Below are 26,307 nucleotides of genomic sequence, written 5' to 3'. Positions count from 1 at the left end.
CTGGAGAACAAAATCTGGGTTCAAGATAAAACACATCGAAGACCATGTTGTTCTCTTCTCTTTTGACAACAAGGCCGATGTGGATCGAATAATAGCAGCGGAACCTTAGAGCTTTGACAAACATGCTATGGTTATAACCCGATATGACAAAGATGCCTCAGTGCTATCATCCGATCAATCCTTGGTCGCTTTTTGGGTGCAAGTATATGACATTCCCATCCGTTTCAGGAATAAAGTAGTGGCAGAACAAATTTGTGAAGCTATCGGTACCATCCTCCACCCGGAAGATGCACCAGACTGTGATGGAGGTAGTTTCATCAGAGTAAGAGTCCGGGTCGATATCGCTCAACCTCTATGCCGGGGAAGACTTATTACCTTAGAGGATGGTAAATCACAATGGGTGTCGTTTAAATACGAAAGACTGGCCAATCTCTGTTACTGGTGTGGCTGCCTTTCGCACGTCGACAGAGACTGCGAGGTTTGGATGGACAGCGAAGGTACTCTTAAAACAGAGGACCAACAATTCGGTCCATGGCTTCGTGCCCCTCCCTTTCTTGTCTCCAGGAAAAAGGTGGTTTCGGTTCCTGGCTTCTTTACGAAGAAGTCCAACGACAAAGCCAATCAGCACCAGTCCTCCCCCCTTCCCCAACCTCCATTGACGTCCACACCAAAACCACCCTCCCATGTCGCTAAACCAACTGTGTCTCTCAAGGTGTGCTCCGATACTCTAGACACAATATCACCTGAGGGAACGGAAAGCACATCGGAGGATCACCCACAAAATCCTCCATTCCAGCCGGATTTCGAGGACCTAATCCGAGACATCGACAAGGACCTCAGTCGATTTGACAGTGAGGCATCAGAATTTCAAAATTCAATTGCTGATCATCCCGCCCCTAATCTGGACTCCACTTATCTTCCAGACCAACACTCCGGCCCATTAAATAAAAGGTTAGTCACTCAGCCCAATAAGCCCATCCCTTTTAATGATTTAACTAACGTGGATCTTGGCCTAATTCAGAAACAAGCCCAAGCAGGTGGAAAGTGGATCCGTGTATTAAGACCAACACAGTTTGGTGATAGTCATCCTCTGGACACTTCCTTAGGCAAACGAAATTCCTCTGATTCACAATTCCTCCCTCTCCCCTCCAAACGCAGAGCGCTAGACGGTGCAAAGCAAAATGAAACTCCTCTCCCAACGGCGGCGGCTGAACCTCAGCCCCGCCAAGCTCAATGAATTGGGTTTGCTGCAGCGTGCATGGGCTTGGGAACCGACGCACAGTCCAAGAGCTCGAGGTAGTCACTCGCACACAAGACCCCGCTGCCATGTTCCTTGCCGAGACGTGGTCAGCTGAAGCTAGGCTAAGAAAGTTGTGTTCGGACCTGAAATTTGATCATTGTTGGATCAGTCCAAGTGCGGGTAAGTCTGGTTGTTTGGCTCTGTTTTGGAAGAACTCTGCTTGCATTGATGTGGTTTCATCCTCCCCAAACCACATCGATGTCGTTGTGGGTGACGCAGACAACGGCCAATGGAGATTTTCTGGTGTATATGGCTTCGCCGACGCGGCAAGAAAGCACGAGACGTGGTCCTTGCTCCGCGATCTTCATCGGCGTTCTTCCCTCCCTTGGTTATGCGCAGAGGATTTTAATGAGATCCTATGGTCTCATGAAAAACTTGGCTTCAGTCCTAGGCGGGAGTCTCTCATGTCGGCGTTCAGGGATGTCCTTGATGAATGCGGATTCATGGACCTTGGTTTTGTTGGGGACAAATTTACATGGAAAGGTAAAAGAGCTGGGGGTTTGGTTCTTGAGCGGCTGGACAGAGCAATTGCAACAAATGGTTGGTTCGCCCTTTACCCAGGAACAAAGGTTAGACACCTTAATACTCACTCTTCAGATCATAAAGCCATTTTAATTAAATTTGATGGAATTGTCCCTTGCCCAAATCAACCGTTTACATTTGAGCAAATGTGGCTAAAAGACAATGGATGTAGCAAAACGGTTATGTCTGCTTGGGGCTCAAGTTCAGGGACCGCTAGCATGCCGTTAGTTGCTGGGAAAATAAAAAAGTGTGGGGAAAAGCTTGCCGTTTGGAGTAAAAACTCCTTCGGTTGCATCAAGAAGCAAATTGAAAAAAAAGGGAAATTGTTGTACAAAGCGGAGGTGGCAGTGGCGAAGGGGGAGGCGGATTATGCTGTGGTTAAGAATTTGAAATCCGAATTGAATGGGCTGCTGGATAAAGAGAGCCTAATGTGGGAGCAACGAGCGCGTGCCCTGTTTCTGAAGTGTGGTGACCGAAATACGGGATATTTTCATAGTAAGGCTTCCCACAGGTTTCGTCGAAACAAAATTTCCGGACTCAGGAATTCAGCCAATGCTTGGTGCACAGAGGATAGGCAAATCAAAGAAATAGCAGTGGGCTACTTCCGTTACTTATTTACAACATCTCACCCTACAGAGCTTTCAAGAATCTTTGAGGTTGTCAAGCCCTCTGTTACTCCAGAAATGAATGAGCAACTCCTCAAGCCGTACACTAAGGAGGAAGTTGCTGCAGCTCTTAACCAGATGGAACCCATTACGGCCCCAGGTCCCGACGGTATGCCGCCTCTCTTCTATCACTCTTTTTGGAATCATTTTGATAATGAAGTGTCTTCTGCTGTTCTTGACTGCCTAAATAATTGTAAAATTCCGACTGAGATAAATCATACCAACATTACTCTAATTCCTAAAGTTAAATCTCCTGAATTTATTACTGAATTTAGGCCAATTAGTTTATGTAATGTTGTTTACAAACTTGTATCAAAAGTCCTGGCAAATAGATTAAAGGCAGTGCTTCCAGCAGTGATTTCGAAAAACCAGAGTGCTTTTCAAGCAGGGAGACTTATTACGGACAATATCCTCATGGCATTCGAAACCCTCCACTACATGAAGAACCACCAAAAAGGAAAATCGGGCTTTATGGCTCTCAAGTTGGATATGAGCAAGGCCTACAACCGCGTGGAATGGGTTTTTCTTGAGGGAATGATGAAGCAAATGGGCTTTGATATAAGGTGGATTGCACTTATTATGGAATGTATCACTTCGGTCAGCTACTCCATTCTAGTCAATGGCGATCCTTCGGACATTTTTCTTCCTTCTCGTGGTCTTAGGCAAGGAGACCCACTGTCTCCTTACCTATTTCTTATTTGCTCAGAAGGGCTTCACGGATCATTAAATAAAGAGGCGGAGGAGGGTCATATTCGAGGGGTTTCCATTTGCAAGAAGGGCCCGAGATTAACACATCTATTTTTTGCAGACGATAGCCTGGTTTTCTGCAAAGCCTCTATCGCTGAATGCCAGAACATCCAAAACGTACTGAATGTCTATGAGAAAGCCTCGAGGCAGCAGCTCAACCGGAACAAAACTAGGTTCTTTTTCAGCAAGTCCACCCCTCCAATCATTCTCAACCAAATAAAGGAATTCTTGGGAGTTCAAGAGGTCAAAAACCATGAGAAATACCTCGACCTCCCATCCTTAGTTGGAAAACACAAAAAAGCAAGCTTGAGGTTCATTAAAGAGAAGATTTTAGCTAAGCTCCAAGGCTGGAAGGAGCAGTTGCTATCCCAAGCGGGGCGTGAAATTCTCCTGAAGGCAGTCATCCAGGCAATTCCAACCTATGCGATGAGTTGCTTCAAAATCCCAACTACCCTTTGCGTGGAGATTGAGTCCTTGATTAGGAAATTCTGGTGGGGGCAGCGGGGGAATCAAAGGAAAATTCACTGGACCAAATGGAGTGCTCTTTGTAAGCCAAAAGACCTTGGAGGCATGGGTTTCAAAGAACTTCAAAAATTCAACGAAGCTATGCTTGCTAAACAGGTCTGGCGGCTGCTGGACAATAATAACTCTCTCTTCCACCGGTTTTTCAAAACAAAGTTCTTCCCCAACGGTTCCATTATTGAGGCCAAAGAAGGGAACGGTTCCTTTGCCTGGAAAAGTATCTTGAAGGGCAGGGATGTGATTAAAAAAGGCCTTCAATGGAGAGTGGGCAATGGAGACTCTATTCATATTTTCCATGATGTCTGGCTTCCTACCCCTCGGCCTCAAAAGGTAATCTCCTCCTACAGCCCTCTTAGTTGTGATGCTAAAGTTTCTGTTTTGATTGACCATGATAAATGCTGCTGGTGTGAATATGTGCTCGACTCCTCCTTCTTGCCTCATGAAGCCTCTCTAATCAAAGCCATCCCTCTAAGCCTAGATAGCTGTGAGGATGTGTTATTTTGGCCTAGGAACTCTAATGGGCTTTACTCCGTCAAATCCGGGTATAAATTGCTACTGGAGTGTGAACTGAATGACGAGCCGTCTTCCTCTGACTTGTTGCTGTCAAAAAAAGTTTGGAGAGGTATTTGGAACCTTAAAATTCCAAATAGAGTTAAATCTCTCCTTTGGAGAGCTGGTTCGGAGGCCCTTCCCACTAGAGTGAACCTAAGGAAAAGGAAAATTCTGACTGATGACTCCTGCCCACACTGCTTTCACAAAAAAGAAACTTCTTTCCATGCTCTTTGGTCCTGCTCTTGTCTGTATCCGGTGTGGCAGGTCCATTTTAGATGGTTATCAAAGCTTGCCGTGAATTGCTCTTCTCTGCTGGATGTCATTCAGCTAAGCCAGGATCATAATAACCTATCGGATTTATTTGCCATGACAGTAGCGCTAATTTGGGCGCGAAGGAATCAGATCCGTGTGGGTGATAAGGTTCTTCCAATTGAGAAAATCAACTCAACGGCCCTTGAAAACCTTCAGGAATTCCAGCTTGCTTCCTCCTCTCCTCATTGTGCTCCTCCCACATTCAAACCAACTAAATGGTCTCCTCCTCCTTCGGGTTGGATGAAGGTTAACTTTGACGGTGCCACTTTCTCATCCAAAGGCCTTGCTGGTTTGGGAGCCATTATCCGGAACGACCAAGGTCTAGTTATGGCTGCCTATACACATTCTATTCCCCTGCCTACTTCTGTAGAGACAGTGGAAGTGTTGGCTGCGCGCAGTGCAATCTGCCTGGCAAAGGATCTGAACTTCTCCAAGGTAATCTTTGAAGGTGACTCGGAGTTCATCATCAAAGCCATTATTAAGGGAGAACTTATGTCCTCAAGCTTTGGTCACATTCTGAATGACATTAATCTTCTATCCAAATCCTTTCAACAGGTGTCTTTCTGCCACACTCGCAGACAAGGGAATAGAGTTGCGCATGGTTTGGCTCGTAAGGCTTGTAATTTTTCTGATTATCAAGTCTGGATGGAGGATGTTCCTCCGGACTTATATGCTGTATATTGTTCTGATTTTCCTTGAATGAATTGCTCCCCCCTAGTCTTGGGGTGGTTTCTAAAAAAAAAAAAAAAAGCTAAAAAAATGAATAATGTTTAATTTGGATGTCACAAACAGGTATTGAACATTTGAACTACAAAAAATTGGAGGACATATGGATTGAGACCGGGAATATTGCACTTAATGCAATAGCTTTTAATGACTCAATCATTAAATAAATAAATAAAAGTGAGAAAAAGTTAAAAGTGTGAATAGTAAAATCCTTTTGTAAGAAGGGAAGAAGATATTACACTGGTTGAAGTTTGATCGAGGTTGAGGAGTGTAGCACATGACACGTGTAAGAGTGCACTCCCCCCACACCCCAAAACAAAGACAAAATAACAAATAACGAAAAAACCAAAAACAAAAAACAAAGATGATTACATGAAATCACAACACCACAGGATTTGAACTCATCTTGAATAAGCCCAACCACAGAAAGTATCTTATTACATACAAAGAAGGGCAAAACTAGGCTCAGCCTAATTTTATTGACACCCAATTTGGTAAGAAGTATAGAAAGAACGAGACCGCTGGACCCGCACCAACAATAAAGAACTCAAAAGCACCATGTGACATGTCATCATCGCTATTGAAAACTTTATAAAGTCTGATAGGCCTCTATGATGAAATTGATTAAACAAAAAGTGGGTGCGCTTTCATTTTGGCTCAACCTTTGTGTAGGCCATTCAAATTGTACTGTTGATGAGCCTCAAAACCTTCATGACCCAATGTAACTCTTGAATTGAAGGTATGATTTTATGACAGCGAAGTCTTGAAATCATCTTTAGAAGGACCATTCCTTTTCCATGGTCCCATAGAATTAAGATTGGACTTGGCGCACATATATGGGATAAATTAGGCCTGAGCCGCTCAGGCCTAGGATAAATTAGGCCTAAGAGGTTAGGTTTTAAGGATGCGTTTGGATACCACTTATTTTATTGAAACTGAAAACTTATTATTGAAAATACTATAAATAAATGTAAAAGTTAGTTAAAATAGTATAATAGAGCCCATGAGTAGTACCAAAAAATGCAGTGAAGTCCATGAATAGTAACAAAAATAAGCTGAATAATAAAATAATTTTAATTTTAATTTTTTAAATAATTTTACTATTTATAAAAATGCCCCAATCCCATTATAAAAGCTTAAAATTGTAGAGTGATATTATAAATACTAGTATGTAACTAGTGTTTATGCACGGGAATGATGAATTGTAATGGTACTATTGATGTTAGCTTGGGTTATAAAACATATAGGATATTAGTTTGATAAGGACATTTGGAGGTATTAAAATAGTTTTTCCTTACAATTTTCATAATATTAGTTATGCCAAGTTTCTCATTCCACTGCTATAATATATATAATTTTAAAAATCATTATTTGATACTATATATACAATATCAATTCATAATCACTATCCATGAAATTCTACCAAATACGACATAAAATAAAATAATAAATTGGTCGTATCTCCTAAATTGGATGGGAATAGGTGGATGTGATCATTCAGCTTAATTACAATTTGTTATGTTCAAGACCCTGGCATACAAAATAACTAAATAGAAACATTATAAAAAATATGTTTACTAGTTTAGAGAAAAAATAACAGCAAAAATCTAAACAATTTAATTTATATGAAAAGTTAACAAAAGCAAAATCCAATTATGATTTTAATTGAATTTTCTCTAAGCATTGGTTAGATATATATATATATATATATATATATATATATATATATATATTACCTAGTTAGTACTGGACCATATATAGTCATGGTATATTACATAAATGACTTATAAATTTGAATTATTTTTAGTTACAAAAAAATAAAAAAAAGACTCATAAATATAAAATCATTCAAACTCTTTCTTCCACTAATTTTATATATAGAGTTAGATATATGATTAGGTTTTTTATGGTTTATTTATATTGAACTTCTCGTTTTCTACACTGAATTAACTCACTTGGCATAAAAATTTAAAAATTTAGATTATATGAAACACATGACGCAAAATTAAACTCTAATTGAATCCCAACTTTTACACTGAATTAACTAGCTTGTTATAAAAATTTAAATTAGATGGGACACATGGGGCAAAATTAGATTCTAATTGAATTTTCTCTCAATTTTGACTATATATATATATATGAGAGGTGCTATGTCCACAACATTTTCACAACATTTTTATAACAAATCATAGGTGGTTAGTTGTTATTGGTACGTTTAAATTTGAACCTAACACTAAGATTACTTTTTTGACCCAATAATAACAACCAGTAACAACTTGTCACTTAGAATTTGTTGTGAAAATGTTGTGGACATATCATCTCTCTCTCTCTCTCTCTCTCTCTCTCTCTCTCTCTCTCTCTCTCTCTCTCTCTCTCTCTATATATATATATATATATATATATATATTACAAATTTTTGTTTAACCAATTAAAAAAATAATTAAATTCAAAATTCCATTTATTATTATGTTGTTGAAGACTACCAATTACAATCATCACCACATCAATTTGTGTGCTATATGTAGTAAAAGTTGTAGTACAATTAGCATTTTACAATATTGAATGATTATGTGTTTTTTCTTTCTTTAAAAAAATAAAAAAATAAAAAATAAAAAATAAAAAAAAATAAAAAGAAGAAGAAGAAGAAGAAGAGAGAGAGAGAGATAAGATCAGGTTAATTTTTTTTTTTTTTTTTAAAGCGGAGGTTGTGTATTATTTTTTCACCTCCAAAGGACTCCAAAATATTATAACAATAAAAACTCAACCCAATTGAAAATCATAAACATTTTGGGGCAAAATTTTTTTATGCTTTAATTTTTGTAAGTTATTAATATTCTACACAATATATTTTCAATATTACCCACCTAATCTTTTACATAACCACACACCAAACAATCTATATCTCTTTCTTAATACCAAAATCAATACAAAAACTAAAGTAAATTAACCTTTCTTCTAAAAGAATAATAAATTTTCTTTTTAAAAAAAATGAATTATTATTTTTTTGAGATAAAAAATAGAAACTTGTATTGAAAATCTATAAAAGGAAAAAAAAAATTATTTTCTTAAAACATGATATTTGATTCTCTATATGAAAATAACTTTAGTTGAATAGTATTAATTCAAATTTTTTATAATAAAAAAATCATCAAATTAACATTGGTTTCATTAAAAATATTTATTGAATTAATATTTAAATACAAAGACTCCACTTAAAATTATCACCTTAGGTTCCCAACTATATCGAGCCCCCTACTTCAAGGCCTCCATAATTGCTTGATTCAAAGTACCATGCAACACCTTGTATGGTGCGTGTGTTTGTGGTAGGAATGATTTTTTTTTTTTTTTTTTAAATGGTTGATGGTGACTGAGCCAAGCAATAATTGGTGGAGGTTTAGATTGTTGGAAAATTGAGAGTGACGAAGAAAAAACTGATCGAGAATAATAAAGATTCATACCCAAGAAGCACTTATACTCAAACTGATCCCATACCAATCATAGACTTTCAAGGCATTCATGAAGATTCTAATACAAACTTATGGGTAAAACTCACCCTTGAAAACTAGCTTGTAAGGAGAGGGTGTCCAATAGCTTATAAACACATGTTTAAGTTTATACTTAATTCTTGTGGGACAAGGATCATAATAGATTCAAGTCTACATTCTCTTGTCATTGACAAAATTTGAGATGCTTGTGAGAAGTGGGGTTTCTTCCAAGTAGTCAGTCATGGAATTCAGGCAAGAGTTTTGGATGAGATGATCGGAGGTGTACATAGATTTAATGATCAAGACCTTGAAGGTCGGAAAAATTTTTATATGCATGATGAAACAAAAAAGGTGATTTATCAGAACAATTTTGATTTCTATCAGTCACCAGCAGCTAACCGGAGAGATTCCTTGAGCTGTGTTATGGCACCTTGTCCTCCTAATCCAGAAGAATTACCAGAAGTTTGTAGGTAGATGATAAACGCACTAGCTTTTTTCTTTTGAAGGTTTCCTTTAGAGCTCCTACTCTCTTAGAATTGTTATACAATCTTGATCATACATCTTTATTTACTTTTGACACTTTTACAACTAATTGTTTAAGTATTTGAGCTCAACTTTAAAAAAAATAATTTTTATAAGACTTTTTGCAACAAATCCATCATTTTTTAAGGTAAATATCTTGCCTTAACTGATATTTTACCTACTAAAATTTTCTATTAGCTCAAAAAGTTAGGCCATTTTGTAATGGTATTCTGATTATATAATGTATTATAAGTCTGTTTAAAAAACTCTATATATTACTTTTATGTTTGTGTGTTCTAATAAGTATTACCGTTTCCTCAAAAAAAAAAAAAATCATCATGATTGATTATTCTTATTCTTATTTTATATTATAGAAGAGTTTATCATCTATGTTTATCTTACATGAACACATCCTATTTATTGATGGTTTTTAACTTTTTATTTTAAATAGAGGGAAATGTTAACGAATTCCTGTTTAGGAACTATTTTTAGAAACATTTTATGAGAAAGTGATAAAATAATTAATTTTATTAATAACTTTTTATATTTTCTATAAAAATGGTGTCAAAACTTTCCTATTATGATTTATTAACAATTGTCATAAAGACACCCTTTAACATAACTCTTAAATAAAATTATGATTTATGATTCTCGATATCTCCTATTAAGACCTTGATCTTAATAACCATAATTATATGTCTATTCCTTCTTCTTCTTCTTTTTTCTTTTATGATCCAATAATTGCTATCATAAATAAAGGGAGTTATGAACATAAGAATCTAAGATATCTCTATTGGAAATATCATGACCAATTCAACCACAAAACTCATGGCATGTGTATTTCCTTTCAATGACATATTTTCATAGAATTATTTTTATTGCATGACATTGATGAACTTGCAGGGATATATTGATTGATTACTCAAACAAAGTAATGAAATTAGGGATTACTATACTTGAGTTGCTATCAGAAGCACTTGAGCTCAATCCCAATCACCTCAAAGACATAGGTTGTGCCGATGGACTTAACAGTGTGTGCCAATGCTACACAGCATGCCCCGAACCACATTTGACTTTGGGCAATGCCAAACACACCGACAGTGCATTCCTCACAGTGGTTTTACAAGACCAATTGGGTGGCCTTCAAGTCCTCCATCAAAATCAATGGGTTTATTCTTTTTGAAAACAACAGTTTTCAGTGTTTAAATACTGAAAACTATTGTTTAAAATCACCAATCAAATCGTAATGTTACGCCCATACGCAGATCTCTAGCAGTGAACCTGGAAGATATGATGCAAGCAAGTGTACTTCACTAATAAGATTACACCTTTTTTTGTTTTGTTTCTTGATTTTTATGTGTCTAAAGGCAGTGAATATTATGACCTCACTTGACAAGTTAACTTGGATGTTCCAAAGCTGAGTTATATGGAGAATTATGTATAAAACGCATGTCAGTATGATTAGTGGGATAACTAATAGACTTAAGAGTGACCCTACGTCAAGAAATTTGTTGTTAGAGCATTAGCATCAAATGTGTTAAATGTTAAATTTTTAGTATTTTGTACATCAAACACAAAAATCACCCCCATTAAATGTGTAAAATACCAAATAAATTTGGTATAAGTTATAGTAACATTCTAATAATAGTAGCGTACAGGGAGATTGATAAATATTCAAACTTTCTCTCATTTCTATCTCTTCAACAACATTGGGAACAATAAAACAGAAAGAATTAAAAAAAAAATTTAGAAAGAATATTTAAATAAAGTAATAAAAGAATAAAATATGTGATTTATGCCAGCGGTAGAAGCTAATTAAGCCTGCCCCTTTTATCATGCATTTAAATGAGTTTAAGCCTTGGTTAATAGTTATAATAGTAGTTGGAATAAAGTAATATGTATTTAAATGTGAAGTAATCATATATTCAATTGTGTAAATGTTTGTTTTTAGACCCCTTAAAATACAACCTGATTAACCTAGTTATTTAGCCAAGTGATTAACTTAGGTAAATTATACAGATCTGCGTTAACACATACAAATCATATCATTGACAAGTGCAGAAAATAAATAACACAATGATATGTTAACCCAGAAAAACCAAACCGGTAAAAAACCTGGGAAGGATTTAACTTAACTATCCTCAAGGTAAAACTGAATCCACTATGAAAGAATTGAAATTTACACAATAGCGACTTAGACCACTAACATCCTATTGCTACATCGAGTGGAAAACTTACTACCACGACTATGTGATAGCTCCGAGTCCACGGACTACTTCTTTCTTGAATTCCTAGCAAGCACAAGCACACCTGCTTGTGTATCTTTAAGCTCTTGAATGCAGTAACTGAATCGATCACTAAGTTCTTAACATAATCTTGAAACTTGGAAACTGTAAGTATGTGTGAAGGCAACCACCTCTTGATCTCACAAAAGATTTACACACACAACATAAGGAGCAACACTAAAAACGTGGCAAGGGTTTTTCCTTTTATACTTAAGGTAAAACATAAAATCCTACACGTCAAATGAGATTGGACTGAGTTGGAAAATTCTGCAAAAAAATAATTTGCACGAGCTTTGATCGATCAAGTTTAATTTTCGATCGATCGAGCTAGGTAGATTTACATAATAAATCCTGCAGAACACTCGATTCCAGCTTTACATATAAACACACTTTAAGCAAGTCGAAAACAAAGACTAAAACGTTTTGATCATGGTTTGCCAACATTACAAATTGAAGTTCTAATACATTTAAACATAAAGTCTTATAACTCAACAGTAAATTTAAAGATATGGAAGCAGAGTCACTTATCTCTAATGGTTTGCAGCCCCAGCTGTACAGCTTCTGTTAGTTAATAATATCCCAGCAGAGTGACCCCAGTGGTAGAGAGGCTGTTTGCCATGATAACTTCAAGATTGAAGGGGAAAAATATGTGCAACTTATGGGAGAGAGAGTATTTCCAGCTGTGTGTAGGGGTTGGTTAAGCTTGTCCCTCATATTGTGCACTTAAATGAGTTTTTCCCTTGACAATGCTCTTTTAGTTGTTGTGAAGTTATGAATAGTGTTGCCTTTCATGAGAAAGACTTTTGTATGGAGTATTTGTGTCTTCTAAGAGAAGGGCTTTATGAAAGATAGATTTGTGCCTTCTAGGAGAATGGCTTTAGGAAGTTCATGCCTTCTATGAGAAGGGCTTTTAGTATGAGTGTTTGATATCTCTTGAGAAGTGTGGAGATGACAAAAGATATAGATGTGTTGTGAGATTTAATATTTGTAATATATATAATATATGGAAGTATGAGAGATATGAAGGTTAAACATAGTAAAAATGTAGGATTATAACTGCAGGAGAAGTTGTAGAGATTGATTTCCAAGAGGACAGATTTTGTAAGAGAAGAGAATGGAGATGTGTTTAGGTATTTGGAGATAGGAGCAGTAATATAGACATATTTTCTGGATATGGAGAGTGAGAGAATGAGAATAAGAGGGGTAATAGTGTCGTAGTGTGTTTAGCAATGTTGTTGAGATTTATTGTTGGGATTTTCTGCTGGGGGGATTTATGAGGGCTTATAAAGGGCATTTATGGATTAAGGGCTGGAGAGTTTAGTTTCTAATTTGGGAATTAAAAACCGAAAATCTCAGTACTTCATTGAGAGCTTAAGAAGATCCTTAGAGGGAGAGAGAATAGAGAAGTTTTATGAGAGAGTTGTTCTTCTCCATTAGTGACCCCCTTTGAGGTGTTGATGAAGGGTCCCCTTTAGAGCTGAGTTTAAGGGGGTATTTTAGTAAAGAATATCAGCCAAAATTTGGCCCAAATAGCAATGAATTTTCAGAGAATCTATCTTAAGATTTGGCCAAAAATGGTATGTTTAGCTTTAAGGTATTCTTGCTGTTTCAGGTAAGAGCTACTGAGGAAAGAGTAGCAGAAAAGAAAAGTATTTTAGCAAGAGAAAGGTAGTTACTTTAGTTGGTTTTGGCTTTAGCCAAATTTGGAAAAATCAGTAATGCTCAGACTGCTGGGTTAGCTGTCACAGCTGTTCTGAAAAGGCTGTCACAACTGTTCTGAAAAAGTTGTTCCAGATGTCAGGGAAAAGCTATGATAACTATCCTGAGACAGCTATCATAAAACAGCTGTTTGCTTTGGGCAGAAGCAAATGAGGTCAGTTGGGTGATTTCAAGCTGTTGGAGAGGTCATTTAATGGATTTGGCTGAAAAATGGTAAGATCTCTTTCAAGGGTATCTTGATATTTTGGGTATAGCAGCTGGTTGCTAGGATTTCAACATTAAATGGCTGATGATATCACTTACAGCCAGGTGTTAAGCGCTGAATACACTGCTAGGGTTCAGTTGGAAATTTTTCCTTTTTTGGGTGTTTGTGTTTTTGGTCCAAGGTTCCATTACAACACATTTTTAGCAAGTAATAGAAGGATTGGTTGAAAGTTAATGAAGTTTTAGAGATTTAATCAAAGTCTCATTGTGTTATGACATAATCTTGGTAAGCAAGAAGAGTATTTAAAGCTCTGCTCTAGCAGCTGGCAGAGAAATATATGGTCTGATTGTGGCAGACAACAACTAGATATGAGAGATATCATGAATATTTTGTATATAGTTGGAGATTAAAGATAGCCAATCAGATTAGGTCATGTGTTTGAGTTGGATTTTAACGGAAATAAGTAATGAGATCATGTAGAATAATATGATGAAGTTTCTAAATTTGTATAGCAATAGTTGGGGATTGAATGAACAGTTATTTTCTCAGCAGTCAGATGACTAGAGATATTGAGTATTTATCACATGATGAATATTAAGTTTTAGGAAAAGAGTAATGAGAAATTTTATCATCTAAAGTGCTATGTGATAAGAGATGCTTACCATATGTTACCCGCTACACACGAATTCGTCAAAGTTCAGGGAGTTGGAGAAGACACGCCAAGCAACATGTCTCTTTTATCAAATTTAAACCGCTGGAACTTTACTGAACATATCTCTTGGCCCTCCGAACCACGACTCCCAAAGTTTCCCCAAAGAGACTTATGAGCTCGGATCATAAGCCGAAGATGAGATGACATACCTCGGATTTTGTTGTCATTTTGTGTAAACATGGGCTCTTGTTGAAGAAGCCACTTGCCATGAGTGTAAGAGAGATAATATGGGCCGTGAGCTTTGATTCATTGCTTAACCCCAATCCATATGTTGATGTTGATGATGTTGTGGGGTTATGATCCCAATTGATGAAGAGGAAATGTGGACCATGATTCTGCCTCTTGAAGTAAGGATCTCGCAAGCCATGTGAGCCCAATCCATGTAGTAGAAATGAGATATGAGCTTATTTTGGGTTTTAAATAGATTTACTCAAAAAATCAATAATATGTTGATATGGCATGGGTTGCCAATGAAGTAATGCCACATAAGCTGAAAAAATGGTTCTCAACAGAGACTTTACCAGTTGAGTTAATTAAAACCAACAATAATCACGTTATTGAGCAGATAAGATTATTGTTTATGCAGCTAATCTCAAACTATAAGTTCAAAAGCGTGTATCATAGACTTAGAGTACTAGCAAATAAAGTAGGTCCTAGAATTTGTGTCCAATTTTTTCAGAACACATTCTGAGCAAGATAGTACCCTGAGACTGTATGATCTGATCAATGAGTTGCTCATAGAGGAAAACCCCCATCTACCGCCAAACTGGTATTGAAGAATATCTCACATATATCTATTCTAAAGGGCTTGAGGGGACCTCCAGACTAGCACATTTCAAGCTTTGAAGCTGACTATGTAAGTATTCAGGGCCGGCTGAACCTATAGGCGAGCTAGGCGGTCGCCTAAGGCCCCCACATGTAAGAGGGCCCCCAAGTAGCAATAATATAGTATATAATATTGTGTTCTCATCTGATGAAAAAAAAAATAAAATAAAAGAAATAAAAAAAAAACAAAGTATATAATATTGTGTTCTCATCTGAAGAAGGAAAAAAAAAAAAAAAAAAACCGTTTCTCACATTTAAGTCACCATATCTTTAGGTTGCAGCAGCAGAAGAAAAGAGGCCCGTTTCTCATTTGAGGAGAAAAAAAAAAAAAAAAAAGGGCCGTTTCTCACTGAAGTGACATGATATCTTTAGCTTGCAGAAGAAAAGATCACAAAACACCCGTTTCTCATCTTGAAAAAAAAAAAAAAAAATTGCCCGTTACTTACATTGAAGTGACATGAAATCCCATCATCAAATCTTTAACTTGCAGAAGAAAAGATTACAAAAAGCAATAATCTTTGGTTTGTAAAAGAAAATATTACAAAAGGCAGAAAGAAGAAAAAAATTGCCCACTCTTTGACTCTCTCCAGTCTCCATCTTGATTCAAAAAAACAAAAAACACTCTTTTTTTTTTGTTGACTTACTCATCAATTGGTGTTGGCAATAGACTTGATGTGTTCACAGATCTTCATTTCAGGTTCATTTTTTGTTTTCTCCTCCTTTGCCTCTTTCGTCTTCTTCATAGTTTGCTGGGTTTTTTTTTTTTTTTGGTTGAAAAGGAGTTTGCTCAGCTCTGCTATTGCTCATTGCTGCTGAGTAAAGAGCACAAGCAGCTGCGGCAAGAGAACAAACACAGAGACTAAAGGATTTGCCTTTACAAAAAGTGAAAAGAGAAATAGATTTCTCTAGAAGGTTGATCCGGGCCCTTAAAGATATCTCTAGAAGCATCAATTCATCCGGACCATTGATTTCACTTTACAAAAAGTGAAAAAAAGCTGGCTGTGGCTTCTAGAGAAAGCCTTACACAGTTACACGTTTTGCCTTTTGTTTTTTGATTTTTGATTTTTTTTTTTTTTTTTAAGAAATCAGAGAAAGCCTTACACGTTTTGCCTTTTGCTTTTTGATATTTGATTTTTTTTTTTTTTAAGAAATCAGATTTTTTTAGTGTGATGCCGTGATGAACTTTTAGTATCAGTGAATGTGTGAATCAAGTTGAGTTCTACATATTTTGTTAGTGAAGAGTATTGATAACAAAATTATAAATTTAGAATAATTTATTTTGTATTAATATTAATTTTAATTTTTTTGTGCAGGTTTAAAGTGTAAAGTGATCATATTAAGTAAAGCTACAATTGTGCTTTTTATAAACCAGGTTCTATTGTTTTATACGTTAAATTTATATTATTCTAGTTAAATTGTAATTTTTATTATTATTATAGATTGTATTTCACTTATTTGTAAATATTTTTTAATTACAAATGTCTACTAGAAAATATCCATCCGGATATGAAAAACTAAAAAAGAAAAGACAAAGAGAAGAACTAATTGAATCTCAAAAAGGAGCTATGGACAAATTTATTACTAGTAAAAAACAAAATCTTGTAGAAAATTTGAGTGAAAGTTTCATAAATGAAGAAGAAATTCATCAAAAAGAGTTAGAAGATAATGAAAATATACAACAAAATGATAATAATGAAGGTGGTCATGATAATGTTCAAACATGTAATGTCACCATTCTTGATAATGAAGCTCAAAATAATTTAGAGGAGAGTGAAAATATTAATGATCAACCTAATTATATTCCTACAAATATTTTTGATCCAAGTCAATGGAAAACTATTGATATAAAATTAAGAGATTTGTTAGTAGAAAATGGTCCAATAAGAGTTGATGATCTAAACTTTCCTATAGATAAGAACTCTAGACATTTTTCTACTACGCATTATATTCGAAAATTACCAAATGGAGAGAAACATGATAGAAAATGGTTAGTGTATTCGAAAGACCTAGATAAAGTATTTTGTTTTTGTTGCAAGTTGTTTAATTCAAAATCTAATACAAATCAACTAGCTAATGGAGGAACTAAGGATTGGAAAAATATTAGTTCTATTCTTAAAAATCACGAAACAACTAATGAGCATATTACTAATATGAATACTTGGATTGATTTAGAACTTAGATTATTGAAGAATAAAACAATTGATAAAAATGTCCAAGAACAAATTAAGAAAGAGAAAGATCATTGGAAAAAAGTGTTATTAAGAATAATAGCGGTGGTAAAAAATCTTGGTAAAAATAATTTGGCATTCCGAGGAAAAAACGAAAAGATCTATCAAGAAAATAACGGAAATTTTTTAAGTATAATTGAAATGATTGCAGAATTTGATCCAATAATGCAAGAACATGTTCAACGTATTCAAAATGGTGCAATCCATAATCATTATCTTGGACATAATATACAAAATGAAGTGATACAATTATTAGCAAATGAAATTAAAAGTAAAATTATAAAAAAGATTAAAGAAGCAAAATACTTTTCAATTATACTTGATTGTACCCCCAATGTAAGTCATCAAGAACAAATGACTCTCATACTAAGATGTGTGGATATTTCAACAAGTCTGATAAAAATAGACGAACATTTTGTGGAATTTTTAAAGGTAGATGATACTTCTGGAAAAGGTCTTTTCAATGAAATTATAAATGCAATAAAAAATCTTGAACTTGATATTAATGATGTACATGGACAAGGATATGATAATGGGTCTAATATGAAAGGGAAAAAACAAGGGGTACAAAAAAGAATTCTTGATATAAATCCTAAAGCATTTTACACACCATGTGGTTGTCATAATCTCAACCTTGTCCTGTGTGATATGGCTAATTCTTGTCCTAAAGCTATTTCTTTTTTTGGAGTAGTACAACGAATATACACATTATTTTCTTCTTCCACAAAACGATGGAACATTTTACAAGATAATGTGACAAGTTTAACTCTTAAGCCATTGTCACAAACACGTTGGGAAAGTCGAATTGAAAGTGTGAAAGCAATAAAATTTCAAGTTCTAGAAATAAGAGATGCTTTGTTACAATTGGCAAAAACAAGTGAAGATCCCAAAACAAAAAGTGAAGCTGATTGTTTAGCAACATATGAGATTGAAAGTTTTGAGTTTTTGCTATCTGTGACTATTTGGTATGATATATTATTTGCTGTTAACGCTGTTAGTAAAAATTTACAATCGAAAGACATGCATATTGATATTGCTATAGATCAATTAAAAGGTCTCATATCTTTTTTAAAAAAATATAGAGAAGATGGATTTACATCTGCTATGAATTCATCTAAAGAAATTGCAAGCAAAATGGAAATAGAGCCTATATTTCGTGAAAAACGTATAATTCGTAAGAAGAAACAATTTGATGAGAATGTCAATGATGAGACAACACAATCCGCTGAAGAATATTTTAGAATTAATTATTTTTTATATATAGTAGATCAAGCTATTTTTTCAATTGAAAGTAGGTTTGAACAATTTCAAATATATGAAAATATTTTTGGTTTTTTATTTAATTTTGAAAAACTAAAATCACTAGATGATGATAGTTTGAAAAAAAATTGTCTTAATCTTGAATCTTTTCTTACACATGAAACTTATTCTGATATTGATGGCTTAGATTTATATTCAGAGCTAAAAGTTTTAAAAGAAGTTTTGCAAATAAATGATAACTCTCCAATTAATGTACTAAATTATATAAAAAGGCTAGAATCTTTTCCAAATACATGTATTGCTTTCAGAATATTACTAACTATACCTATTACAGTTGCTTCCGCAGAAAGAAGTTTTTCAAAATTAAAATTAATAAAATCATATTTAAGATCAACTATGTCACAAGAAAGATTAAGTGGATTAGCTATATTATCAATTGAAAAGAAAATGTTAGCGGAATTTGAATGCAAAAATTTAATTAGTAATTTTGCCTCTCAAAAAGCAAGAAAAATAAATTTTAATTGAAAAAATATATATTAATTTATAATAAAAGGCCCCGTTTAAAACTTTTGCCTAAGGCCCCCAAATTCGTTGAGCCGGCCCTGTAAGTATTTATTTAATGATTGTTAACTATTGACGTAGAACAAATAGCATAGGCTTTCCTAGGGCAGGGAGGTGCCAATTCAAGTTTTCGCAATATAAAAAAAAAAAAAAAAAAAAAAAAAAAAAAAAAAAAAAAAGTTTTCGCAATATCAATTATATTTATTGTACTTCAAAATTTAAATATATTCTTTATCAAAATATGTAAGAAAATAATTCACGTTGTATAATTACTTGAAAATGTATATAGTATGCATGATTGTTCGACTTGTACTTACTATGCTTGTACAATTTCGCTAGCCTTGAAAGTTTGCCTTGTCATAACATTTTTTTTTCTTAAAAGGTTTTAATTGGGTTTGCTTTTTATTGGCTTGTTTCAACCTACGGCGTCCGTTTTTCATGATTGTGCTCATTATTATCAAACCAAAATACTAATTTTTTGTGTAGGTGGGAATATATTGAACCTCAAAACTCACATTGGCTCAATATTTTAGGAGAGGTAAGGAAAAGAACACAAATTTCATTTATATATATATATATATATATATATATATTTTAAATGTCAATTATCATTTTACAATTTTATTTTTGGACATTTTTGTAGTATAATTTTGAGAGGTATTTTTACATGTAATAGCCTAATGGGTGCCTTGATTGGGACCATTTTTTTGGGATAGGTGGGGCCTTATGTTTAGACGCAACCCTCACTGTTGCTTCAAATATTACCTTATTGGCCTAAATATGAAATCTGATTATTATATTTTTCTCTTTTTTAATATGAAATTTGATTATTATCTTAGTTATTATAAATAATAAATATTTATTGTGTTTGTGTTTGTATATTGAAAAAATATTCTTTTATTAATAGAAAGTATGACTTGTCGAAATTCTAATGGAGTGATTAAATATAAATATAAATATAAATATAAATTTTATTATAAAGGAAAGCATATCACCCCCATAAGATTAATGATGGAAAATTAATACAAAAATATTATATAACTAATATTATGCTCTTGCGAATTACAGGTTAATCAAGAATCATATGTAAAAAAATGAAAAAAAAATTATGTTAATTAAAATTAAATAAATAATATAAATAAAGTAATCTTTTACTCTATTTAAACAAAAAAAAAAAAAAAAAAAAAAAAAAAAAAAAAGAGAAGTAACATTTTACTTTAAGTTATATAATGAATGCATATTGTGTAAAATTAAGTTTTTATTTTAAAAAAAATCATATATAAGTCCAAAATTAATTGAATGGAATATAGTAGATAACTATGCAACTAATATAAAAGAAGATGCCTAAAAAAATATAAAGGGATTTTGCATAATTAAAGTGCATATCTAAATGAAAAACCTTAGATTCAATAATTTTAAATAATAATTGAAAGCATATTTAAGTGGTAACCTTAATGTAATAGTTAAGAATTATAAACAACCCAAATTGCTAAAAATTAAAAAATAAAAGTAGATAAACTTACATAAGAATTAAATTTTTGTCTCTGAAAGTGAGGGATGAGGCACCAAATTCTACCCTATCAAAACCAATATGTAAATATAAACTTCAAAATTTTTTTTGAGAAAAACTCAATACCAAGAGTATTGTTTGATCGAGTACTTTGAAATCTCAAGGAAACACCCCGGAGAATAATAATTATTATTATTATTATAAAAATAAAATAAAATTGGGAATATATTTTTTGAAGCAAAGAGGGACTGAATTTGAGAGAAAAACAAAAATCAAATAAGAAATAACTTAAAAAAATGATAGATACATCGATATTCAAAATATTAATATAAAAAATCATGAATCCAGCCTTATTATTTATTGTCATGCCAATTGGGTCTTAGCTACATAATTTACTCCTATCTTGTAATGATCAAAGAAGTAAAATTCACCAAAAAGAATTGGGGAAAAAAAAAAGACATGCAATATGACATACTCAATAAAGAAAATACAAAAACTACCTTGCATTTTATACTCCACATGTTTGGTTTCATTTCATACCTTTTATGAATCTACAAAATTAAATATTTATGAATCTCAATAAATCAAATGATGAACAAATTAATTATATATAAAAGAAAAAAAAGCTTGGAAATAATAGTAGAGGCGAGGAAGTCTTAGAGCGAATCTAAGATTTGAAGCTTTTGGTGTGTATATATGTGTGTGTGTCTGGATAATAAAACTTTTGGTTTTAGTTAGAATTTTAGTTGAGATAGAATTTTATATAAGCTAGGTTAATAGAGTTTATTTTCAAGATAATTATATTTAATATAAGAGTGTAATTTTGATTAAATTTTCTTAAAAAAAAAAATGTTCTCTCGGGTTTATCCAAAAAATCTCTTAGTCATTTAACCGTATGAATACATAAATTGCCATTAAAAATAAAATATAATCATTTCTAATTAAATTCTTTATCTCAAACTCAAACTCTTAAAAATTAAACTTCCCACTGGGTTACAATTATTCGAAGTAAAAAAATGTTGATATCAACATTGTGTCCATCCAAAAATAAATAGAGGAAAAGTTGATGAGAAAAATTAAATTTTTGTGTTTATCCAAAGATTGGTAAATGAAAAGTTGATAAGAATAATATATTTGTTATCAAATTAAAATTTTATCAACTTAAAAATTATAAAAAAAAGAAGATAAAAGCCAAAAAAAAAAATTATATTTATTTTTTAAAACCTAAAATTATTTTTGCAAGATGTGGCAAATTTTAAGTCTAACTCTTATTATATTTAAAATTTTATTATCAAAAAATAATAAGAAAAAGACAAAAAGTTAATCAACTCCCAGGATTTTTTTTAATTTTTTTTGAGAAATCAACCACCAGGATTTTGCTTACTGGCACTAAGGTCGACACGTCGACCGTAAATACTTCATATAAACCTTAGAATTATCAAAATCCTATCTTTGTCCTAAACAACCACCAGAATTTTAAAACAAAAACAAAGATGGTAATCACCGGTGCCGGAGAATCACTCACCGAAAGTTCCGAAAACTATGACCGCTTTCAAGAGCTAAAGGTATTTGACGATACCAAAGCTGGTGTCAAAGGCCTTGTAGACTCTAATATCTCCAAACTCCCAAGAATTTTTGTCCGACCGCCGGAGGATGATATCTCCGGTGATACAATCCAAAGCAAAAATACCCAGTTCACAATTCCGGTCATCGACCTCAGAAACATCAACGTCAATGTCCTTCGGCGTGCAGAGGTTGTTGACAGAGTCCGGCGGGCGGCGGAGGAAGTGGGATTCTTCCAGGTGGTGAATCATGGGATAGGTGAGAGAGTATTGGAGGAGATGTTGGAGGCGGCGCGTGGGTTTCATGAGCTGCCGAGGGAGGAGAAAGCTGAGTACTACAGTAGGTATCAGCGGACGAGTAAGGTGAATTATGGTAGTAACTTTGATTTGTACAAGTCCAAGTTTGCTAATTGGAGGGACACTTTGTTTTGTGTGATGGGTCCTCACCCTCAACCTCTTGACCCTAAAGAATTGCCTCCGCTCTGCAGGTCTTCTTCATCTTATTCTGCTTATATATTATTATTATAGGGAAGTGTGGCTACCAGTGAAGTGGCTTATATTTTCTTTTTCATTTTTCTTTTTTTTTAATTAATTTATTTAGAGATATGATACCCAGATTTTTTTTTTTTTCCCAACAATAATAACCAATACCAATTGATCCCTGCGAGTTTCAGTTAGTTCAATTAATAAAGTTTTTAATGGTTGAATAAGAGATTTAATTAATTTAGCAAAAATTGATTAGTGTCTTAATCTGATAACAAAGTACTATCATCAAAAGCGAACGTCTTGGTTGAAACTCTTTAAAATTAAAAATAAAAATAATAATTAACTACTTATAATTTGTTGTTAAAAATATAATTTTCCAAAAAAAAAAAGAGACAGAATCTTTAGTTTTCTTGGTTTTTATACACGAAAGAACTTTTAGGTTGTAAACAAGTCTAGTTTAGTTATGGTTTCTCTTGTTTCACTTTCTCAATAGAAATAATTAATTCTTACACAAGTTATTATTAGTACTCTTTTTCTTTGCGCTGATTTTTTCTTTTTCTAGTAAGATTCTTGGCAATGTTAATCTTTGAAGTTGAATATAAGAACATAACAAGTCTAATAACACTTGTAAGGGGAAATAAATACATTGTCTGACTTAATATAACTATATAAGAGATATTAGAACATCATTTAATCTGTTTAGCAAAATAAAAAATAAAAAATCATTTAATCTTAAGAATATAAGTCTATGAGTTTGGGCTAAATTTTTTTATATAAGAAATTGTCTATGCATAACTTTCACTCACATATCTTTACCCAATACTCATAGATTGGTCCTACTTCCTAGTGTTTTATCACAAAGAACGTTGGTTTTGTAGGAATGGGAAACACAAGCCCATTGCGTTCATGCCTTGCCAAGTAGTGGGGGTTTGCTAATTCTATTTGTGTCTAGTAATCTCCCTTATTGCGTAATCTGTGCCATAAGGAGAGAGATTTCTGAGTAATTTTGTGTTTGGCAATAATTATTAAAAAAAAAGAAAAAAAAAAGAAAAAAGGAAGATGCGTGGGCTTGTACATAATCAAAGTAGTGTGTGTTAGGTTCCAAAGACTTAGGATTTTATGTAATTAGAACTCTAATGTGTATTGCTGGCAAATCATGATCAAAACAATATGTTTAGTTGTGTTTAGACTTGCTCAAAGTTGGATCATTTATGTAAAGTTGGAATAAACTGTTGCAGAAGTTATTTAAGCTTCTCGGCCTAGTTCGATCGATTGAAACTTAGGCTCGATTAATCGAAAATCGGGTTAGAGGCATTTTTCTACATAATTCCAACTCAGTCATAGTTTGTTTAAAACGTTTAGGGTTTTCTAATTTGCCTTAGGTATAAAAGACAAACCCTAGCCACGTTTTAGTGTTGTTCATATTGCTGTTTGTGTAAATCTCTTGTAAGATCTGTGAGGAGCTTTTCTTTACACAAGCTTAGGATTATCAAGAAGGAGATTCGTTCAAAAGCTTGATGATCATTCTGTTGCTGTCATAAGAACTTAAAAAAACACAAGCGGGGGTGCTTGTACTTGCTAGAGAATCCAAGAAAGAAGGAGTCCGTGAATTCGGAGCTTGCATGTGGTCGTGTTAGTAAGTTTTACTGGTGGGTAGCAATAAGAAGTAAAGCGTGGGGGCTTGTAAGTCTTATTATATGAATTTCGATTCTTTCAAGATAATGGATTCAGGTTTATCTTGAGGATAGTTAGGTTAAATCCTTCCCAGGTTTTTACCGGTTTGGTTTCTTGGGTGATCATATCTTTGTGTTATTTATCTTTCCGCTGTTATGCATGATATGATTGTTTGATTATGATAACCTAGATTTGGAATTTGGACTAAGTAACAACTTGGCTAATTACCTAGATTAATCCAATTATGTTTTTAAGGGGTCTAAAAACTATCAGTGTGTGTTCTTGCTTCTAGCTAATAGGATTATGTTCAAACTATGATATTTGGGGTGACATATTGCAAATCATTACCCTTTACGGAAGAAATGTGCTTAGATTAGTCAGCCAAAAAATAAAAAAGAAACGTGGATAGATTGTTTATGTTGTTGAAAGCTTTGGCTTCTTGTAGGAATGATTCCTGTTTGCTAACATGCTCATTTATCTGATTTGCAGGGACATAACTATTGAGTATTCTAAGCAAGTCCATAAATTGGGGATCACTTTGTTTGAATTGCTATCAGAAGCACTTGGGCTCAAACCTGACCACCTTAAAGGCCTGGAATGTGAAAAGGAGCATGCTCTTCTCAGTCACTACTATCCAGCATGCCCTGAGCCCGAACTGACAATGGACACAACCAGACACTCGGATCCTGATTTTCTGACCATCTTGCTTCAAGATCATCTTGGTGGACTCCAAATTCTTCATCAAGACCAGTGGATTGATGTTCCCCCTTTGCCTGGTGCTCTAGTAGTAAATATTGGCGATCTTCTACAGGCAAGATTTTGATATATCTTAATTAACTTCATTCTTCACTTTGCATCCAGGCGCTGTCTCTGGACTGCATAGCGTTGAGTAATTGAAGAAATTCTAAAGTTCATAGAATTTCATTATCCAGCTGCCAACAAGAATTATTTCTGTCATGCTATCTAACATGCATTCTCATTCTTCAATCTTCAATCTTCATCTACATGTTTAGCTCTCATTAAACAATTCTAAAGCTTCAGGGGGCTAAAAATGGACTCTTCTAGTCTGTATTGTTGCATTATTACATTTGGAAGTTGCTTCTCAATAGTTTTAAGTATTGTTCTATTGTGTTCTTGCAGCTCATATCTAATGACAGATTTAAAAGCGTAGAGCATCAGGTGCTGGCAAGCCATGTTGGACCAAGACTATCTGTTGCATGCTTTTTCACTCATTATTTTTATACATCAACAATGATTAATGGCCCTATCAAGGAATTGTTGTCAGAGGAACATCCACCTATATACAGGGAAACCTCAGCGCAGGATTTCATATCTTACTACTATGGGAAAGGACTTGATGGCAACTCTGCTCTAACACATTTCAAGTTGCAAAGGTAACTAGGAAATTAATAAGAGAACTGGATTTGTGCCTCTTATACGAACCTATATGTCATGATTAATTCATATTAAATAATGACGATATTTGCATAATCTACTACACAAATTGTTTGTGTATGGTATAAGATGACCATGTTTACTGCGTGCTTTTGGAATATGCACGTTACCTAGGTTGTTATTTTATTCCTACTTGCGTTAAAGCATGAAATAAATCAACACCGTTTTGTAAATTGTAAAACCTGTGGTGCTTATTACTCAGAAGTCAGGATGGATTGGCCTGCATAATTATCATGATAAAATGCACGAGGTGACGGAGAGGGGAGGCTCTTTTTTTCTCTCTCTAAAAACATTGTTGATGTGTATTTTTTAATGTCAAGTAATTTTTTTTTTTTTTTAATTATAATTTAGCCACTTAATGTGATGGGTAAGTAATGCATTAGACATGTCAACCAATTCTGTGAGTGAGATAACAGTAATAGTAGTGTTAAAAGAGTCGGGGCTAAATCGACAAAAGCGAATTTCCAAATGA

The 26,307-nt window shown here is 33.8% G+C and overlaps 2 protein-coding genes, 1 long non-coding RNA gene and 1 pseudogene across 3 annotated transcripts; 3 read left to right on the top strand and 1 right to left on the bottom strand.

The window, feature by feature from the left end:
• Nucleotides 1-127: 127 nt before the first annotated feature.
• LOC126690165 (uncharacterized protein At4g02000-like) lies at nucleotides 128-1,237 on the top strand. The gene has a single exon (XM_050385295.1). It carries the CDS (start codon nucleotides 128-130, stop codon nucleotides 1,235-1,237), a length of 1,110 nt encoding a protein of 369 aa, XP_050241252.1.
• On the top strand, nucleotides 1,234-15,120 carry LOC126690164 (uncharacterized; annotated as a pseudogene).
• A 321-nt stretch (nucleotides 15,121-15,441) lies between these two features.
• Nucleotides 15,442-16,068, bottom strand: LOC126688691 (uncharacterized). Its single transcript, XR_007644336.1, has 2 exons — nucleotides 15,744-16,068; nucleotides 15,442-15,509 (listed from the first exon to the last, which is right to left on the bottom strand). It is a non-coding gene; the product is annotated as an uncharacterized LOC126688691 (long non-coding RNA).
• A 6,030-nt stretch (nucleotides 16,069-22,098) lies between these two features.
• On the top strand, nucleotides 22,099-25,921 carry LOC126688688 (1-aminocyclopropane-1-carboxylate oxidase homolog 1-like). The gene is made up of 3 exons (XM_050383461.1): nucleotides 22,099-22,708; nucleotides 24,870-25,191; nucleotides 25,521-25,921. The coding sequence occupies exons 1-3, from the start codon at nucleotides 22,152-22,154 to the stop codon at nucleotides 25,776-25,778; spliced, it is 1,137 nt and encodes a 378-aa protein (XP_050239418.1). The 5' UTR covers nucleotides 22,099-22,151; the 3' UTR covers nucleotides 25,779-25,921.
• Nucleotides 25,922-26,307: the final 386 nt, after the last annotated feature.

Source organism: Quercus robur, chromosome 6 (assembly GCF_932294415.1).
Source record: "Quercus robur chromosome 6, dhQueRobu3.1, whole genome shotgun sequence".
NCBI classification, from domain to species: Eukaryota; Viridiplantae; Streptophyta; class Magnoliopsida; order Fagales; family Fagaceae; genus Quercus; species Quercus robur.
Note: the sequence above shows the minus strand (reverse complement) of the source record. Positions and strands in the feature narration are given on the sequence as shown.